This window comes from Mycetomoellerius zeteki, unplaced genomic scaffold, assembly GCF_001594055.1.
Source record: "Mycetomoellerius zeteki isolate Tzet28-1 unplaced genomic scaffold, Tzet1.0 scaffold312, whole genome shotgun sequence".
Taxonomy (NCBI): domain Eukaryota; kingdom Metazoa; phylum Arthropoda; class Insecta; order Hymenoptera; family Formicidae; genus Mycetomoellerius; species Mycetomoellerius zeteki.
The window spans coordinates 60,410-77,157 of NW_017257297.1; the positions used below are offsets into that span (position 1 = coordinate 60,410).

The 16,748-nt window shown below is 31.6% G+C and overlaps 2 protein-coding genes across 2 annotated transcripts in view; one reads left to right on the forward strand and one right to left on the reverse strand.

The window, feature by feature from the left end:
• The window catches only part of LOC108724909 (uncharacterized), a 6,694-nt gene extending 5,301 nt beyond the window's left edge, over positions 1–1,393 (forward strand). The window contains 4 exon segments of the mRNA XM_073512036.1: positions 212–346; positions 694–780; positions 868–989; positions 1,086–1,393. Coding sequence (XP_073368137.1) covers positions 212–346; positions 694–780; positions 868–989; positions 1,086–1,219 — 478 coding nt within the window. The 3' untranslated portion in view covers positions 1,220–1,393.
• Positions 1,394–1,905: 512 nt separating this feature from the next.
• NO66 (Bifunctional lysine-specific demethylase and histidyl-hydroxylase NO66) lies at positions 1,906–4,375 on the reverse strand. Its single transcript, XM_018451611.1, has 5 exons — positions 4,085–4,375; positions 3,723–4,000; positions 2,937–3,660; positions 2,677–2,863; positions 1,906–2,598 (listed from the first exon to the last, which is right to left on the reverse strand). Exons 2-5 carry the CDS (start codon positions 3,958–3,960, stop codon positions 2,500–2,502), a joined length of 1,248 nt encoding a protein of 415 aa, XP_018307113.1. The 5' UTR covers positions 3,961–4,000; positions 4,085–4,375; the 3' UTR covers positions 1,906–2,499.
• Positions 4,376–16,748: the final 12,373 nt, after the last annotated feature.

The following is a 16,748-nucleotide window of genomic DNA, read 5'->3' on the forward strand; positions in this document are numbered from 1 at the left end:
CAAACCACCGCGAAATGCAATTCTCAAACTAATATCTTACTTCAATTTAAATCCACAAATTAAGTCTCGTATGTGAGGCTCATATCATAGATTATTGTTAGATTTCTCCAAAGCTGATAGACATATTTATTTAATGTAACAGAGAGTGTAAAGTATTAGCAATGCGGCCATTTGTTTCAGATAACAAAATGAAGACAATATTTTTAATCAGCTTTTGCCTCGGCCTATCGACCGGCCATTTTCGTGGACCACATCATCCAAGGAGCAGCGTGTCTCATCATCATTACACACCGGACAGCGACGCAATCAAATTGACGCAGGATGACGAGCTCCTTCATGACGCAACGTGAGAAATAATTGAACAAAATAATTAGTTCTATAAATAATCTTGCTGTTTTATAATTAATATATATAATTAATTCCTTTATATATATAATATATATTTACTACGATATAACTAAAAAATTATTATTTTTTTAGTTGCTTACAAAAAAGAAGATAAACTTAAAGAAAAAGAACATACTTTCATTCCTCTACAATGTTATTTTTACAAAAAATTGCATTTTAAAATTGATATTATAAAATGTTAATAATGTAAAGCATTCAAACTCATTTTCCAGAAAACTTTGTTTTTTGAATTGTCGTTGTTGTAGCAAATGAGTGATCTTGTGATTATTTATCTTACGATTATAGACATTTAAAGGAAGATATGGGTTCCATAGCCGATCAACTCGATTTTTCGAAAATGACTGAACAAGAAATAGAGTTCCACTATTTTCAGTATGTTTCAGACATCAAAGATTGCTTCGTTTAGCCACCTTAAACGTTTTTTTACACATCGCTAATATAGAAGCTTCATAATTATAGAATTCACGATTTCGACAATAATACAAAGTTAGACGGATTAGAAATTCTTCACGCTCTTCAACATACGATGCATGAAAATGAGGAAGAGGGGATACAAAAACCGGAGGAAGATTGGATTGTAGGTACGTTTCAATTCCACACATTCATAAGATATACTTACATATTATACGATTTTTTTTAAGTATATATAAAATTATTCAATCTCTGTTTTGCCTTAGTGCTAATAGATAAAGTGTTAGAAGAGGACGATTTAAACAACGATGGATATCTAGAATATGTAGAGTATGTGTTGGGCAGACAAAGGGATCATGTTGCACAAGAGAAACGCAACAAGCTCAGAATCGGAACGTGAAGATTTTAGATATAAACGATTTGCAACATAAAGGTTGATTCTTAATTATATGTCAATATAGTTCGTGTCGTAAAATTGAATTTAAAAGTGACAAAGAAATGGAGAAGAAACGAAAGAAATCTTGGCGAAAACTATTCAAATAACATAAAACATAAAAAATATTGAAAAAGAAAACGAAAGACAGAAAGTGAAACAGAAAATAAAAAACGATCAATATAAAATTGCAATCAAATAATATAAAAGTAATAAATTATCTTAATTTATTCATTGAGGAGGATCCTAATCGTGAGTCGAAATGTTTGAATTTCTGTAATAATACATAATAAAATTGATTATGCAACAATAAATGGCGTCGACTTTAAAAGTTTTATTCCAGTTTGATTTATATATAATACAACTAATAACATGAATAAACTTAATATATATTATACAGTCATCATTTGTCATAAAATTCGAAACATCTAAATCTATCTTCTGAATATTGATATATAATTAGGAACCATCGTATACTTATAAAAAAATTATAAAATATATTGTAAGAGCTAATACAAATTATAAAAATTATAATAGAAATCAAGTATTGTTGATATCATACTGCTAATATTCAGTCATGTAACCGGTATTCAATAATTAAGTTCGGTCTTGAGATGTCACGAACCAATCAGAAGGCTGCATCAGCGTCTTATGACGTTATGACATTACTTAAGACGGTTTTGAAATAAGAACCGACTATGAATACCGGTCTAATACCATTATACACAATTTTTTACTTATAATACTTTACTTATAATACTTTACTATTGTCCGTTTGTGCAAGAATCAAAAAAATTTTTTTTTCAAAATAGATAAACTACATATAACATATTTTAATAGATATTTATATGAAGAGCTTTGTATCATGGACCAAAGAATTAACTTGGACGGAACATACGTTGTCGATTAGGACAAAGGGAGTTCAAGTTTAGCAGCAAAGGAAAATCTCTCGAATCAGACGCAAATGAGATTATTTCAACTCGGTGTCATTCAGCTTATATCTCATATTTTTTTTTTATAACTACGATGATATAGCTTTGTGTACAAGAAAAGTTACATTCATATAAGACCATGGTGGTTATCCATGTACATAACACCATGAATGTATATAATACTCACGAAAAAGTCGAAATGAGCGAATTTAACTAGTGTGCCACATCATCCTTTATCATTAATCCTTTACAGCTATTCCTTATGGAAATGCTCCGTCCGGATATGTTTGGTTTTCTCTCTTCTTAACAAAAAATCTATTTTGGTTCTTCTTTGTCTTTTTTTAAACTTACACTGTTCAGAGGAATCTTCGTTATAATTATATTTTTTTCCCAAAGATCTTTCACTACTTGAATCTATAATAGTCAAAATAATCGCAAATTAACATTGTACACACATCACTTAATAAAATATTGCAAATATATGCTTCATACCTTTGTGTCAGCATTTCCGATTAGCAGTTCCTTCACAGATATAAAGTTAGGATAGGCTGCTATTATTTGTTTAATCGCAGGCACAAATTCTTTGTCAATTTCTAAACATTGTGGCTCATATTTGTGATATACTTTGGAATTTTCGGTAGAGTAATATATTTTATATACTTTAGCTTCTTTTATTAACCTAATAATACAGTAACATAATTATACAATATTATCGTTTTTGAACTCGTTTTTCAAAATGGATTATAGCTCACCTGATGGAATACAATCTTAACAATCGTATCTCAGTTGAAAGTCTAATTTGCCCATAGTGCTTCACAAGTCCATTACTGCCCAGGACGTCACCGGCTTCCAGTATTGAACACCTCCGTTCCGGCTTAAAGAGATAAGGAGGCAGAGAATCATGGATGTGACCTTTGGCCATCAAATCGGCTGCATGGTCAACATCAATGTGTTCCAACAGCAGAGTAATCAACTTCTTAACATTAGTCTTGAAACGATCTTTGCGCTGACTTTCATCATATGCACTACCGACATATGATAAATAATTCATCGGTACTCCTTTACGAAAACGAATATCTTTTTTGCTGGCTTGCTTCAGAGCTTGTGGAAGCACTTTTTCAAGCAAGTCGCACCAACTATTTCTCTGATATACGCTTACTGTGATGTGCAAGCTATAAGTATCGAGAGCCATTGCTTGATGGATGGTACCTCGTGGTAGATACAACAAATCTCCAGCGTTGATAACCTTATCCAATATTAGCTCTCCTAACTCCGATTCATGAAAATTCTTTGAGGAATATCTCGTCAAACGTGCACTTTGTTTAAGTGGCTTATATAATTTCCATCTCTTTTTACCCTCGACTTGCAAAATAAATGCTTCTACATCATCATAATGAGGAGCGAAACCTTGGCTATTAGGTGGCGTGAGATATATATTAGCACCAACAAAGCAACCAAAGAATTCTTGGAGAGTAGCTACAAAACATATTATAAATTTAAAAAAATAATAAATTCTTAAAATATAATACTGTATTTACCATTTAACGCATGTATCCTGGGTATAAATATTTGAGGATTTAACATCCTAACTGAGCAGTTGTTTCTAAAATAGTCCCAAACAACACTTGAATAAGCACGACCAGGAGGATTATGAGTCTCTCTTACTCCATTAGAGTAGGACGTTATGTCAAGATTTTTAGTAAATAGAATATTATTATTTTTCAATGTTTCTTCGAATATAGACATTGATAAAAGGAGTTTATAAAAATTACACATATCTCTTTGTATAAATGTTGGATTCTTTTCCCAATTTCGTCTAATTCAAAGAAAAAGATTGATATTAATGCACAACAAAAAATGTACAAACATACATAAATTGTACTTATCGATTTTAACTTACTCGAAGAATTCTTTTACAGTCAAAGGATACACCAGCCATTTAAATAATTGTTGACAATCATCAACAGGATTGCGTTGGATAGGATCATTTTTATTTATCTCAACTGCATTAATTAAATCACTTGAACTTTTATTTAAGTGATTTGAATTTGTACCTGTATTTAAGTTACTTGAATTTGCATTTGTATTCAAGTGACTTGAATTTGCATTTGTATTCAAGTGACTTGAATTTGTATCATTTAAAATATTTTCCCTGCTTTCTGTTCTTATATTTTTTGCATGAATAATCTGAACAGTTCCTCTTTTCTTTTTAGCAGCCTTTTTATTTTTTTTATTCTTTTCTTTCATAATTTTTGATTTCGATTTACTCAAGACACCTTTGCATCCCATCTCTTTCTTTATGTTTGCTTGTTTAACATCTTTTCGTTTTTTGTCAAAAACTTTCTGCTTTTTTTTCTTTTTATTCAATAACTGTTCTGTATTTTTACGTTTTACTGCATTATACATGGCAAAAGCTGACATTGGCTCCATATTACCTGATATTAAATATTAATTCAAGTACAATGAAATCTAACTTAAGTTTATATTTCTTAAACGTTAAGTTAGAATAGTCCAACAGCTTATCAAAAATAAGCCAGCAAAGAGATTCTTTGGCGGCTCTCTCCTGTCCTTCACTGGTTATTAGTGATTAAAGTGCTCTTAACCTATCTGTTCGATTATAACACAAATTCTTGTACCTGTAATAACACTTTCTCTGTAATGACTATATTTCAAAATTAAAGTTAAATATAAAATTTATATAAATTTTCTCGTTATAAAATTATAAATATCGCTTTCGTTGCAATCCATTTTCTTCTCTTTCAAAAGCAAAGTGTTACTAAAATAGGTTAGATTCCATATATAACATATATTGTATTAATATGAAAGTTACGTAAAGAATTAATTAAGTCAATACATAATCAGAAAAATTTTATAGTTTTATGAAAAACTGCGATGTAACTTATTGTTAAACATACCTTTTTTTAATATCAAGCTTGCACGTGATGACAAAACACGTGGTAACGAATAGAACATTCGTTAGAATATCCACGTGGCTCTAGTCAGTAGCCACGTCACAATCACGTCACAAGTAAACTTCCTTAGTATTCAAATATTTGAATTCTAGATTCTAGATTATTCTTTGACAACCCCTAAAGGTGCATTCACATGCAAGCGTCAAGTGTCAAGCAGCGGAAGCAACAACCAATCAGCTGGACGATACGGGCAGTGGTGTAAAAAATCGCCTCGTTGATTGGTTGCTGCTTTCGCTGCTTGACGCTTGCATGTGAATGCACCTTAATTCCAAAGATTGCTATTTCATTTGTTCATTTTTGTCGTATAACAAATTTTTCAAGTATGTTGATTGGCTGTAAGACAGAGAGATTCAAAGACCTTTCTGTCCTCTTTGTCTCTATTCTGGAACTTTTAACGCACTTCGGTATAATTATACCTGTTATTGCGCAGCTTTTTCACCATGTAAAATACCTGCGCAACCTAACTACTAAAATTATCGTTAAAAAGGTACAAAATAGGCCTATTTTATTCCGATAAAAAAAAGAAAGAGATATTCATCCCTTTTTTATCTAATGAATAAGAATTAAATTAAAATATAAAAGAATATAAAAAGTAAAAAGTATGAAATATTAAATCTAAAGGGATCAAATTGAGTTTTAATTAAAACGGAAGACAATTGTGGAATTTAATTTTCTTTTAGATTTTTTTCAGCCTCGCAAAATAAATTCCAGTAAATTGATAAACTCTAAATATTTCTTGCGAAGAACAATATTTCATCTCATCTCTTTTTGAACATTGCCAATTTAAGAAGAGATACGATAAATTAAAAAATACCGGTGTTAATTATATATTAGATATAATTACAGATTATTTGAGAATAAGTTACGAAAAAGAACGATGATTTTTAACAGCATATTTTTCGCGCAGAGTCAAGTAAAAAGAGAAGATAATGTAGATTTTTTCAAAGTTTATTTAGATCCATTAAATCTATACCACCCATAATAAATCTTATGTGACTAATTGTAAGTTCTTTTATCTAAAAAATCTATACATAATTACCCGGAAAAAGTAAGATTAAACCCGTACACTGCGATACATTGCATGTTAGTCGAGTCACCGTATTCTGCACTCTACTTTAAACCGCTTCTTCATACGCTAACTCTCCCATTAATTAGATACATCCTCATCACAATCGGTTTAGAGCGGCATGCCGAGCACAGAGACAATAATTTATTCAATGTTTTGGACAATTTATAACGCATATGGAATTGTTCTGCATCATATTAAAGTCACACATAATGTTTCAAGGGAGTAGTCCGTATTTCAGTCGAGGTATCATTCAATACAGTGCGTAAGTGCGTGTATGCACGTGTGTATGTGTGTGTGTGTGTTTATTACATATATATACATATATACTCTCTAAATTCTTTGGAATAGAATCTCAATTTTCAATCTTTAAGAGTCAGATTTCACTCTTCAGAGTGAGATTCACTCTAAAAATGTTAGAGTATATAATATATATATTATATACATATATGTGTGTGTGTGTGTAATAATTTATATACACATTGCGGATAATGCTCTTGAAGATCTCGTTAAAACTTATAATCGCTATAATTAATGTCGCCACGTTATCTTATATATTAATTGCCAGGTATTTCCTTTGCGAGCTTATTTCGTATGAATTACGATATTTTATATATATTCTTTTAGCGTGTACCAGTGAATCAAATTCCTTTCCTCCTCCTTTCAATGACGTTTTTGATTGCATTAAGAATTAATTATCTATATACATATACATGGCATATCCTTACATTTTTCAATTGACTCAAAGTCAACGTGAATGTGGGCACGTGTTATAGCATTTATGTATACTTTGAAAATAATTTACAAAAATTTTTGCTCCATTTAATTAGTGGTAGTTTATCGTGAATTATTATCGTCGCGTTAATGTCTCTTCTTAATGTCAGACGCGCTTTTTTTTTCTTATTCGCGAATTTTCTCCATGGTACGCGCAGAGCTTAACTCGAAAGGGTCAACGGTCCGTGTTAATTAACTCCGGTTAACAATTTACTGATCTTTTGTTTTATAGATTATACAGCCACAGCTATAACGTGCACAATTATAATCCAATTACAACGGTAGAAGGTTCAGTTAAGCGGAGTTAATTCGCTGACCGAGCCTGGTGCCCAAGTTGTCGGAAACGTTACTATTACATAAGATCCTCTCGCTCTTCTCTCTGTTATAATAAAACTGACAATACAGATCGACAAGGCGCGAAATATCGAGATACGTGTTTGCTCGACGAAGACACCTCGCCTATCGCCGCTTCCCGATTTCGCGTCATGTCACGTTCGTCTATTACGGAACAAGAAGCGTCATTTTTATCAACGTTCTATAAAACAATCAATATTTGTTATCGATACTCCATTACTGACGTAGCTGCTATGATAGAGTCTTGTAGTTCAAGAAACCAAATACAGTCCCTCTCTGTTGACGCAACAGTAGGTATTAACTAGAATCTTCTCTACAGAAAACAATATAAAGGTCTAATTGATTAAAAATACTTGTTAGAACGTCTTTTAATTTTAAAATATTTTTAAAATGTTTCTGTATGCAGATCTTCTTTTAAGACTATGATGGAAATTATGTACACGAATTACATAAAGAGTGTTCGATATTAATGATATTTAAGAGTGTTTTTTATTCCATTATATCTACATTTATTTTTGTAAATTTCTTATACATTAAAATAAAAAAAAAGAGAATTTTATGTTAAATTTTGATGCACATTTGTAGTGAATGTAGTGAAATTCACATGAATTTATTTCTTTGATTGTAAATATATATAGATTTTTTTAAGTGCGTGAATTAAAAACAGATTAATGCCCAATTTTGTCATTTCCAGATAACTTACAGAAAACCTTATCAAGGAGATATCTCCATTGTATTCTGGGAGATATCTCTTGGATAAAGTTATCTAGAGGTGAAGAAATTGGACATAAGCCGTATGAGAGATACAAGTTTAATAGAATGAATGTATCGACAAGAAGTATTGAAGGTTCCAGAGCTTAATACTTTGCAGAGAAACGATTCGGAAACCCCGTCAACCCCCGTGTTACACAAAATATTGTCTTATATATTAACTTTCCTTAAAATTCTACATGAAGATGGAAACCCTTTCTTTGAACTTCGATTAATGGCTAATATGGTTACATAAATCGATCCGTTCGTTATTATACGAGCGGACTTTTGTTCATATGATCCTGACTATTTCTTAATCTCATAGAATATAATTATAACATCATAAGTTATTAGTAAGTATATCCGTTTAGCATTGTTATATATCACGCATATGTATTGTATTATCGATGGCACATATATTGTTACTTCGTTTGTCTTCAGAAGTGCGTTTAAAGATCACGGATGTGATCGATTATGATCCTCTATTGCATTCCCAGATGAATTGATCGTCGACCGACTCGTAATGCAGATGTTAATTGGCGAGTGTAATAAAAGAGGCACAAAAATGACACAGTCAAATATTTTATAAAAATTCAGAGAAAAACTGAAAAATATTATTCATTAAATATAATGGAATTTAATTAATAGCGGAAACCAAAATTCAATAATTATTTGATGACATAAAAATCTGATTGTTTAAGAGGCATGGATAAAATGCATTTGCATGTCGAATATGCTTTAAACTGTTCGCAAATATTTTTGTCATTCGCGTATATTTTGTTGCACTAATAGAATCGCGTAAATATAAGAATTATAGAATATTAAGTGAAAATAGATTGAGAAATGTTTAATATAAATAAAAGTGAAAAGGGTCATATTTGATCAAGGCGGGTCTTAGTGCCTAATATTATGTGAATTTTTACAATTTTCAGTTAAGCTCCGATTATTTGTCGGTCTTAAAACACAGTCTTGGAACAAAGGAATACGTAATATCACAAATTAAATTAACAAGAAGTTTAATATTACTGATAATAATGACAAAAGTAAAGATACAGAACTAAACATAAATTTACAGTTAAAAATAAAGCTTGCATAGATCGAAATATTACGATAGGCATATATTAGATCAGAAATTGATATCGCGTAATTTCAATGAGTGGAATTGTCGCAATTATACCGATCTCCATTCTTAAGGATAATATCACACTTTTTTTTAACAAAATGCAAAATTAAAGTTTTTTTCTATATTATATTTAAAGGTAATACAAAAAAGTAATACGAAAAGTTTAACAATTTAGAACCTGAATTAAAATTAATTTCAATAAGTAGAGGTTTCTAAAAAATAATTAAAATAAAATAAGAAATTTTTCATTTAAATCATAAAATTGTATTGTTAAATATAAATATCGGCCTTATTGAACTGTTTCATATGTATAACAATACATTCATTTTTCGGAAAATAAATTTCCAATTCCAATCATTTTTTGTAGAGAGACTATACACCTGATACTACATCCTTAAGCGTGAGATTGGACATTTCGTAGCACCTGCATTACTCGACCAACGATCGAAGATTCAGAACACCAGAGGCTTATAATATAATTTATAAAGGTGCGAATTTTTTATAGGACTTGTGGTTGCAGTGGTGTTCTTCGTTCTGCCAGCTGACTTTGTAACGTCAGATATCGAGCAATGTAAACGAATCAGCGAGTTATTTAATACCGTGCCTCTAATCTGTACAACTCGGCGATTTCGGGATAAAATAATTAGTCTCTTTAAAAATACGATTTATATACAAATTTTTTGTCCCTTTATATTTATATTTATTATATATTAAAGCTAAATTTTACTTATATACGTCCAAAGGTTATGTCAGATATTTGAATATTTGTCGATTGAATTCTAGGACTTTTAGAGTGAAACCCCTTTAAAAAGATCTCGAGCTCGAAGGAAGTTCGCAGCATGCGATTCAGAACAAAATTATTGTCCGAGACGATTAACAATCATTCAAGCAAACAGTGACCACTTTCAGCTATTGTCTACCCTTTTCGTTCGCATTGCTCAATAACAAATATTCGATATTTCATTTAATACGATATATAGAGGGCTCATAATTGCTCGCAACGCGCTGTCTGCTTCAATTTTCCATCTTGCTCCGATTTTGCTACAAATATTTTTTACGTGGGCTATCATTATCGATATTTAATGATGTCGATGCTATACATGTTAAGTTCATAATGCGTGCTTAAGACCGCGAAATTAATAAATCCAATGATCATGTACGACACATGTTATCAGGTTGATAATTATACTCAAAATTTACTCATTCGACATTCATAAATATATGTCATATATTTCGTACACAATATATATTTATTTTTATACATATATATATATATACATATATATATATGTGTGTATGTGTATATATATATATATATATATCTTACACTTAATATTGATTCCATTTTGATGAGGCATGATGAATAGTCCAACAGATATAATTTAAGTTTATACTTTCAGGGCGCGGTCAGTTGGGAAAACTTTCAGTATTTCGACGACTTTCGGTATTTGATAGCATTCCCTCGCTCCTTAACAAGTACCTATCCCATCTAGACTTATGAGTCTAGATTTTAATTAATTAATTATTATCGACAGTGCTTCTCGATACTTAGCTACAATCACCTATTTCTATGTGTATTTTCTTTCGTGCTTGCTTACTTTCTCTCTCTCTCTTTCTCTCTCTCGCTCGCTCGCTCTCGCTCTAATTCTCTCTTTTAGAATTTCGAATGTCATTTATCCGTTCAACATTATTATTTGGATGTCAAATACGCGCAGACGAAGCGCCAGGCACTTGTATGTAGATGCAGAAAGTCTAAGTATATGTATGAGTTTTCTTTTTATAACGGTGGGATTTCATAATCATTTTATAATCGCGATTTCATAGTGCATTGATATTGCGTGTTCTCTGAAATCATATCAAATCGTAACCATAAACATTAGCGAAACTCAACTGGAGATAATCGGTGTAATGTTCAGTTTTCAAAGGGCTCGAGAGAAAGTAGAAATTAATTTAAATGGAATTCTTTTTAAAAGATTCTCTTAACACAAAAGATCTTCGCGTTAAAAGAATCGTGTTTGACATAATTTTCTAAGAATTCTGATTTACAAAGATAAGTTATATTGGTTATTATTTTTTTAGTCTTAGAATTATACGTACAATTATATTTGATTTTTAAATTTTTAAAAAAGAGTGCATCTAGGTCTAATTTTCTGTCTCTCTTTGGCCTTATGAAAACTTCAGTTATTTCTCGCTAAGTTTATAGAAACGATTCCATGACTTCGCATTCTTCACTCTTATCGCAAGTAGATATAATGGGGTCACATTTCTTGCTCTTTCTCGCTCTCCAACCTACTTTCGGTTCGAAGAAGAGCAACGAGATATCAATCATCCAACTTGAATGTCAAATGTCGGAATACAATGTTAATCCACGATATTATATATTGCATCTCGTAAAAGAGGAATGTTTATTCTTGATGTTTATTTTACACTATCAGAAGATACTTTTATTCAAAAGAAGCTGAACTTTCGCAGAAACAACTTAAGCGTGATAAAGCTCTCGCCTGTTTTCATATAAAAAAAAAAAAAAAGATACAAATATTTTATCTTGATACCGGCAATATCTGTGAAATAAACATCTTAAAAATTGATAAGTAGAAACACTAACAATAAAACATGCGGCAAAATTCCGTTGCGTGTTAATGTGAAAAAGAATAGCCAAGTCTCTTTAATAAAGAATGATAATTCCAACATAACTTTCTTTTGTACATTCGATAATAAAAATAAATCACATTTCTCAATAGAGATCCAGCTTTCTCTGCTATTATCATTTAAATTAGAATTTTGAGTTGTACATCGCAGTCGTGGATTAACAATTGATCGCAATGGAAATTCAAACACTCGTCGAATTAGATTTACAAAAAGAAATCCCATTAAAGTGCCCCCATTATATTTTCAACAAAGCGACAAGCCATCGTTAATCCCCATTTTTGTTCGTTCAGAAAAAAAAAGACGCTACCTATTTGCGGAAAATCTCTTTTTCTCGATCAACGGAATTAAATATAAACGTGGAGTACGAATCATCTCTCCTTTATTTTCCTAATTAAACGTTAAACGTCAATTAAACGTTAAACAGAAGTAAAGCGCGCGGCCCCCGGATTGAGAGTATTAAGACGCTCGAAATTCGACCAAAATCGTTTCTCATCGATTGTGATCTATAAAGTGTTACTTTTATAATGCTAAACTACTAAGTCGTTCTTATTCATCATTCTTATTTTGCTATGCCTTCTTTCGTAAGACTCGCGAAGTCTTCCTCCTCAGAGTGACATTGATTGCATAGTGTTCCTGCGGTGTGCAGTATACATATTCAGTTTGGGCATATATTCACACTTACAAATTAGAAGACAAAACTAGAACTCCTAAGGACTTATATATCTAAAAGATTTTATCTAGTATCGCTTCCTGTCGTCTAGTTCGCTAGAACCATGAAACACTATTGATCCACTCTTAAAGCACTGTTAAAGCTGACATTTTGAAACCTGCACTTTCGCACATGCCTTAAGTAGTAACGATCTTAAAATATAACGATGCATATCCTTAAAAAGCTAAAGATTTCTTCCTTAGATGCGTTTTAATGAGCTAAAATTTAGCTGGAAAGCTTGAAAAGTTTGGGTATCTTCCACTCTCAATGCGCACACACGCATCTCCCAAACTGAACGAAACTCTTTAAAAAGAGGATACTTTCTATGTGTATTTAGTCTATCCATCTCAATACATCGTGTCAATTTCTCTTATCAATAAACAAAATTTGTCATATATGAGATGGGATTGAAATAAATTTGCAGATTTATATTCTGCGGTATAAAATTTTGAAAGCTTTTACGTATTATCATGCAATCGTAATTTGTTTAATGAGCTGCTTTATGTGCGTTTGTCTTCTTGCATTTAGTATCCGCGAGTTTGGGAGACTGAGATCTCGAAAGTAGACGCACTCAACTTTTCAAGACAAGGTGGCTTATTATTTTAATGTAATGCAGTGAGACATATAGATTTTTACAAAGTACTATAATTATACTATAATTTGTCTGTGTGTGTGTGTGTGTGTGTGTTTATATGTATAAATATAAATTATCGCAAGACACGATCATATTTCGATGAAGATGGAACTAAATCCTCCAACAGCAAGGCGGACCCATTCAATATCTTCATCGAGTATCTCATTTATCTTACATTAAAATTTGCCTCTTGTATTGTGCACTATGATTCTCTTATAGAAGTTAACGATCTTCGGCCCCACTTGTCCCCAAGTTTTTTATACACTTCAGTTTTACATGCACGAAGAATTCAAATATTATAACCGTTATAAATAGCGAATTCTCTAGCAAATCTGAAGTTGGCTTTTCCTTGACCAAAGGCTTTCGCTAAGGCTTATGGAGTTTTATGAACCTTGAAAGCTATAAACTTGCAACAAATCAAGCTACAAAAGCGTAAATAAATAATAAAAAAATCTTTCTTATGTTTGGCAGAGCAATTGAAAACATTAAGCTATAAAATATTGGCCTCCTAATATCCGTTAAAAAAAAATCAATCTTGTATTCAAGAGAAAAAAAATCATGTTTTTAAGAGAAAAAATTATGAAACACCTTGCGCAATAACATGTCCTTATTTCATTAATCTCGCATCTTACTATAAAATGTTATGTCATTTACATTGCCGAGAAAAGGAGATCATCTACAGAATAAATTACCGTAATATATTTACAAATGAAAGGGACTAGTCTTCTAGTCCTGTTTTTTGTTCAGGTGCAAGAAAATATCGAGCGGGCGTTCTCGCTCGCGCAAAAATGCGAAGAGACAAAAAACACAGAGATACATACATACATGAAGAATGTTATAGAAAAAAAAGAGTGCGTTAATAACGCCCAGTATACCCGTGCTTGTGTTGCGATACGTTTCCTTTTCGTTCTTCGCAGACGAAGCAATAAATCAATTAATGATTTAAACGGATATAAATACTTGTTAAGAGTTAAATGGAACGCCGAATACAAGTTGATGGACGTGTTACTTTGAACGTTGAAATGCAGGTTTATATCCTACGGTTATTAACGCACTCGACTGAAACTTCGAGACAATTAAATCTTGCGACAGACCCAGTCTCATTTTGGTATTCACTGGAATAATATTATTGATAATATTACCGCAATTAACTTATGCATTCATTGTCTCATGATTTGCCTTAAAATCTAATGCTCCATAAATGGCCCTATAATCTGTCTATTACCGTCATATCACTTAATTACAGTTACGTAAGATGACAAACCATAAATATATTACGTTGGCGTTTCATTCGCGTAAGATACATTGGCGCGAGACACTACCGTGTCTCTTTACATAATCAACAATGCGATTAATCTTGTTTTTTTTATGTTTCACTTTTCTCCTTATTTCTATATGAGATGTATGTATATGTTGCTTTACCCGGCTAATCAGTTCTCCTGACTACGCTCTCCCAACTATGCCTACGACCTCCAAACAGATTTTTTAGACAATAAAAACCCATTACTATAGATCCCCTATACGGCGCTGATGCTCGCATTTGAGTGCGCCGAAAAGAAAATCTTTAATTGTCCGTCCTTTACTTTAACAACTAGAATAAATATTACTAATTAGATTAAGGGGTCCTCTCTTTCCATACTTTCCGATATAATGTTAACATTGTGTTCTTTGTAAACCTAACATTAGAATCATTAATAATCAAACATAGCACTTCCGCTTTTTTGCCCCCATCGATTCGGAAAAAAAAAACAATTTTCCAAGCATTCTCTCTCCAAGTATTGTTGTATTATTAATACTGATTTACAAATATGGATCATGACTGATTGTAACGTAGGAATTTATTCTTACGCGAGCGCTCACATAATTATAAGAAAGGAGATCTTGATATATTAATGATTCTAATAATACACAATAATTTAACGCGACAATTGATACATAATTATATGTCTATATTAATATATACGATTTCTATTCATATATTAATAGAATAAGGATTCTATTAATATACGATCCTATCCACATATAGGTTGGATTATAGATTAAGTTGCTTTTTAGGGCTTTTATCGATAAGGCTATTATCGATTGAATGTGGGCATCCAAAGGCTGAAGTATTACATCATTGTGTTGCTTTCACCACAAGGCTTGGAGTATGGAATTTATGTTGCTTTCAAGGCTTGCTTAATACTACTAGAATTATTGTGCCAACAAACGACATAGATTTGCACAAGAGTCGCGATTATTACAGTAAAAATACAAAACTTCTAAAGTTTGGCATTATCAAGCAAAAACAATTACTTCTTTAAAACTAATAAAAAAATCTTACTCTTATAATACTCCTATAACTAATTTTACACGTTATTTCACTGCTAAAGCATAATGCTATAATCGAATAAGCTTTGACGTTTGCATAATTTCGTTTGTATGATATCGACGTTCGAATAATTTTGTATTATATAGACATGTTCGATTTATTTTTATTTCATAAATCTTTGCATGCTCTAATGAGACATTGTCCTGTATCTAACGCCACATGAATTCGACTTGTTCATAGCCATCTTTTATTTAATTGTGAGTAGATAACATATCCCGGCTTATCTCGGACACCAGACACGGGCATCCATTTACTTTCATCCCCGGCATTTTCGTGTGACGTATTTAACACAGATCTTTTTTTTCTTAATAGACTTCCGACCACCAGGGTCACCACGGTTTAAAGGGAGAGCATTTAACACAGATAAAGTTGCTTTATGGGACAAAATTGTATCCTAGTTTATGGATTCATTAATTAGTAGTAAGCATAATTATAGTAAGCATAAATTATGAGCTGTGCAACGTGCAGACGATAACGGTCTAATGAGAAATTAAAGTGAGACGAGTAAAATGTACATCCTAACGATTAGCAACAGTAAAATAACGATAATTAATTTAATTACTTACGCTAAATTTGGATCCTAAAGCTTAGTGTCTACCTGAGAGTAACTCTTAGAATTGAAGAGTAATAATATAAGAATAAGTGGTCTTTAGTACTTTTCTATGATACGTCATATTGATTAAAACATGCGATTTTGGACAGTATTTCTCTCAAATGGACACTAGCCATTATTAAATCATGTATGGAAGTCATATAAATAACGCATGTGCTCTACATAACACTCCTCGACTACCTCTACTACATACAGCTGTCTTTATGCACTGAAAGTTAGTTTATGCACTGAAGTTCGTTCTTATCTACTATGTTGCTCAGCCGAAGTGTATGTACACACACGAGTTGTTGTCCCATCGGTTTTCAAGAATACTTCAAGATTACTTCAAAATGATCTCATGAAATTTTCAGAATGGTTAAAAGTATGTTATATAAAAGATAGCATTATTTGTGGACATTGTCTTTTGGTGTTGAAATTCAACAGATATGACACGACATGATTTGCGACCGATTCCTAAAGATATTACAATAAGTATTAATTGAATTCATTTTTTATGCCAATCACTTCAGCACGATTATTCAGCACAATTAGATGTCTAAAATTTACAGA

What these genes read in the sequence shown, in the direction of transcription:
- NO66 (XM_018451611.1), bottom strand. Translation starts at nt 3,960, where the DNA reads ATGTGTAATTTTTATAAACTCCTTTTATCAATGTCTATATTCGAAGAA. An exon ending in TTAAGATTGTATTCCATCAG is followed by an intron (nt 2,864 to 2,936) that starts GTGAGCTATAAT and finishes CTGTATTATTAG; the next exon opens with GTTAATAAAAGAAGCTAAAG. An exon ending in TCGGAAATGCTGACACAAAG is followed by an intron (nt 2,599 to 2,676) that starts GTATGAAGCATA and finishes TGACTATTATAG; the next exon opens with ATTCAAGTAGTGAAAGATCT.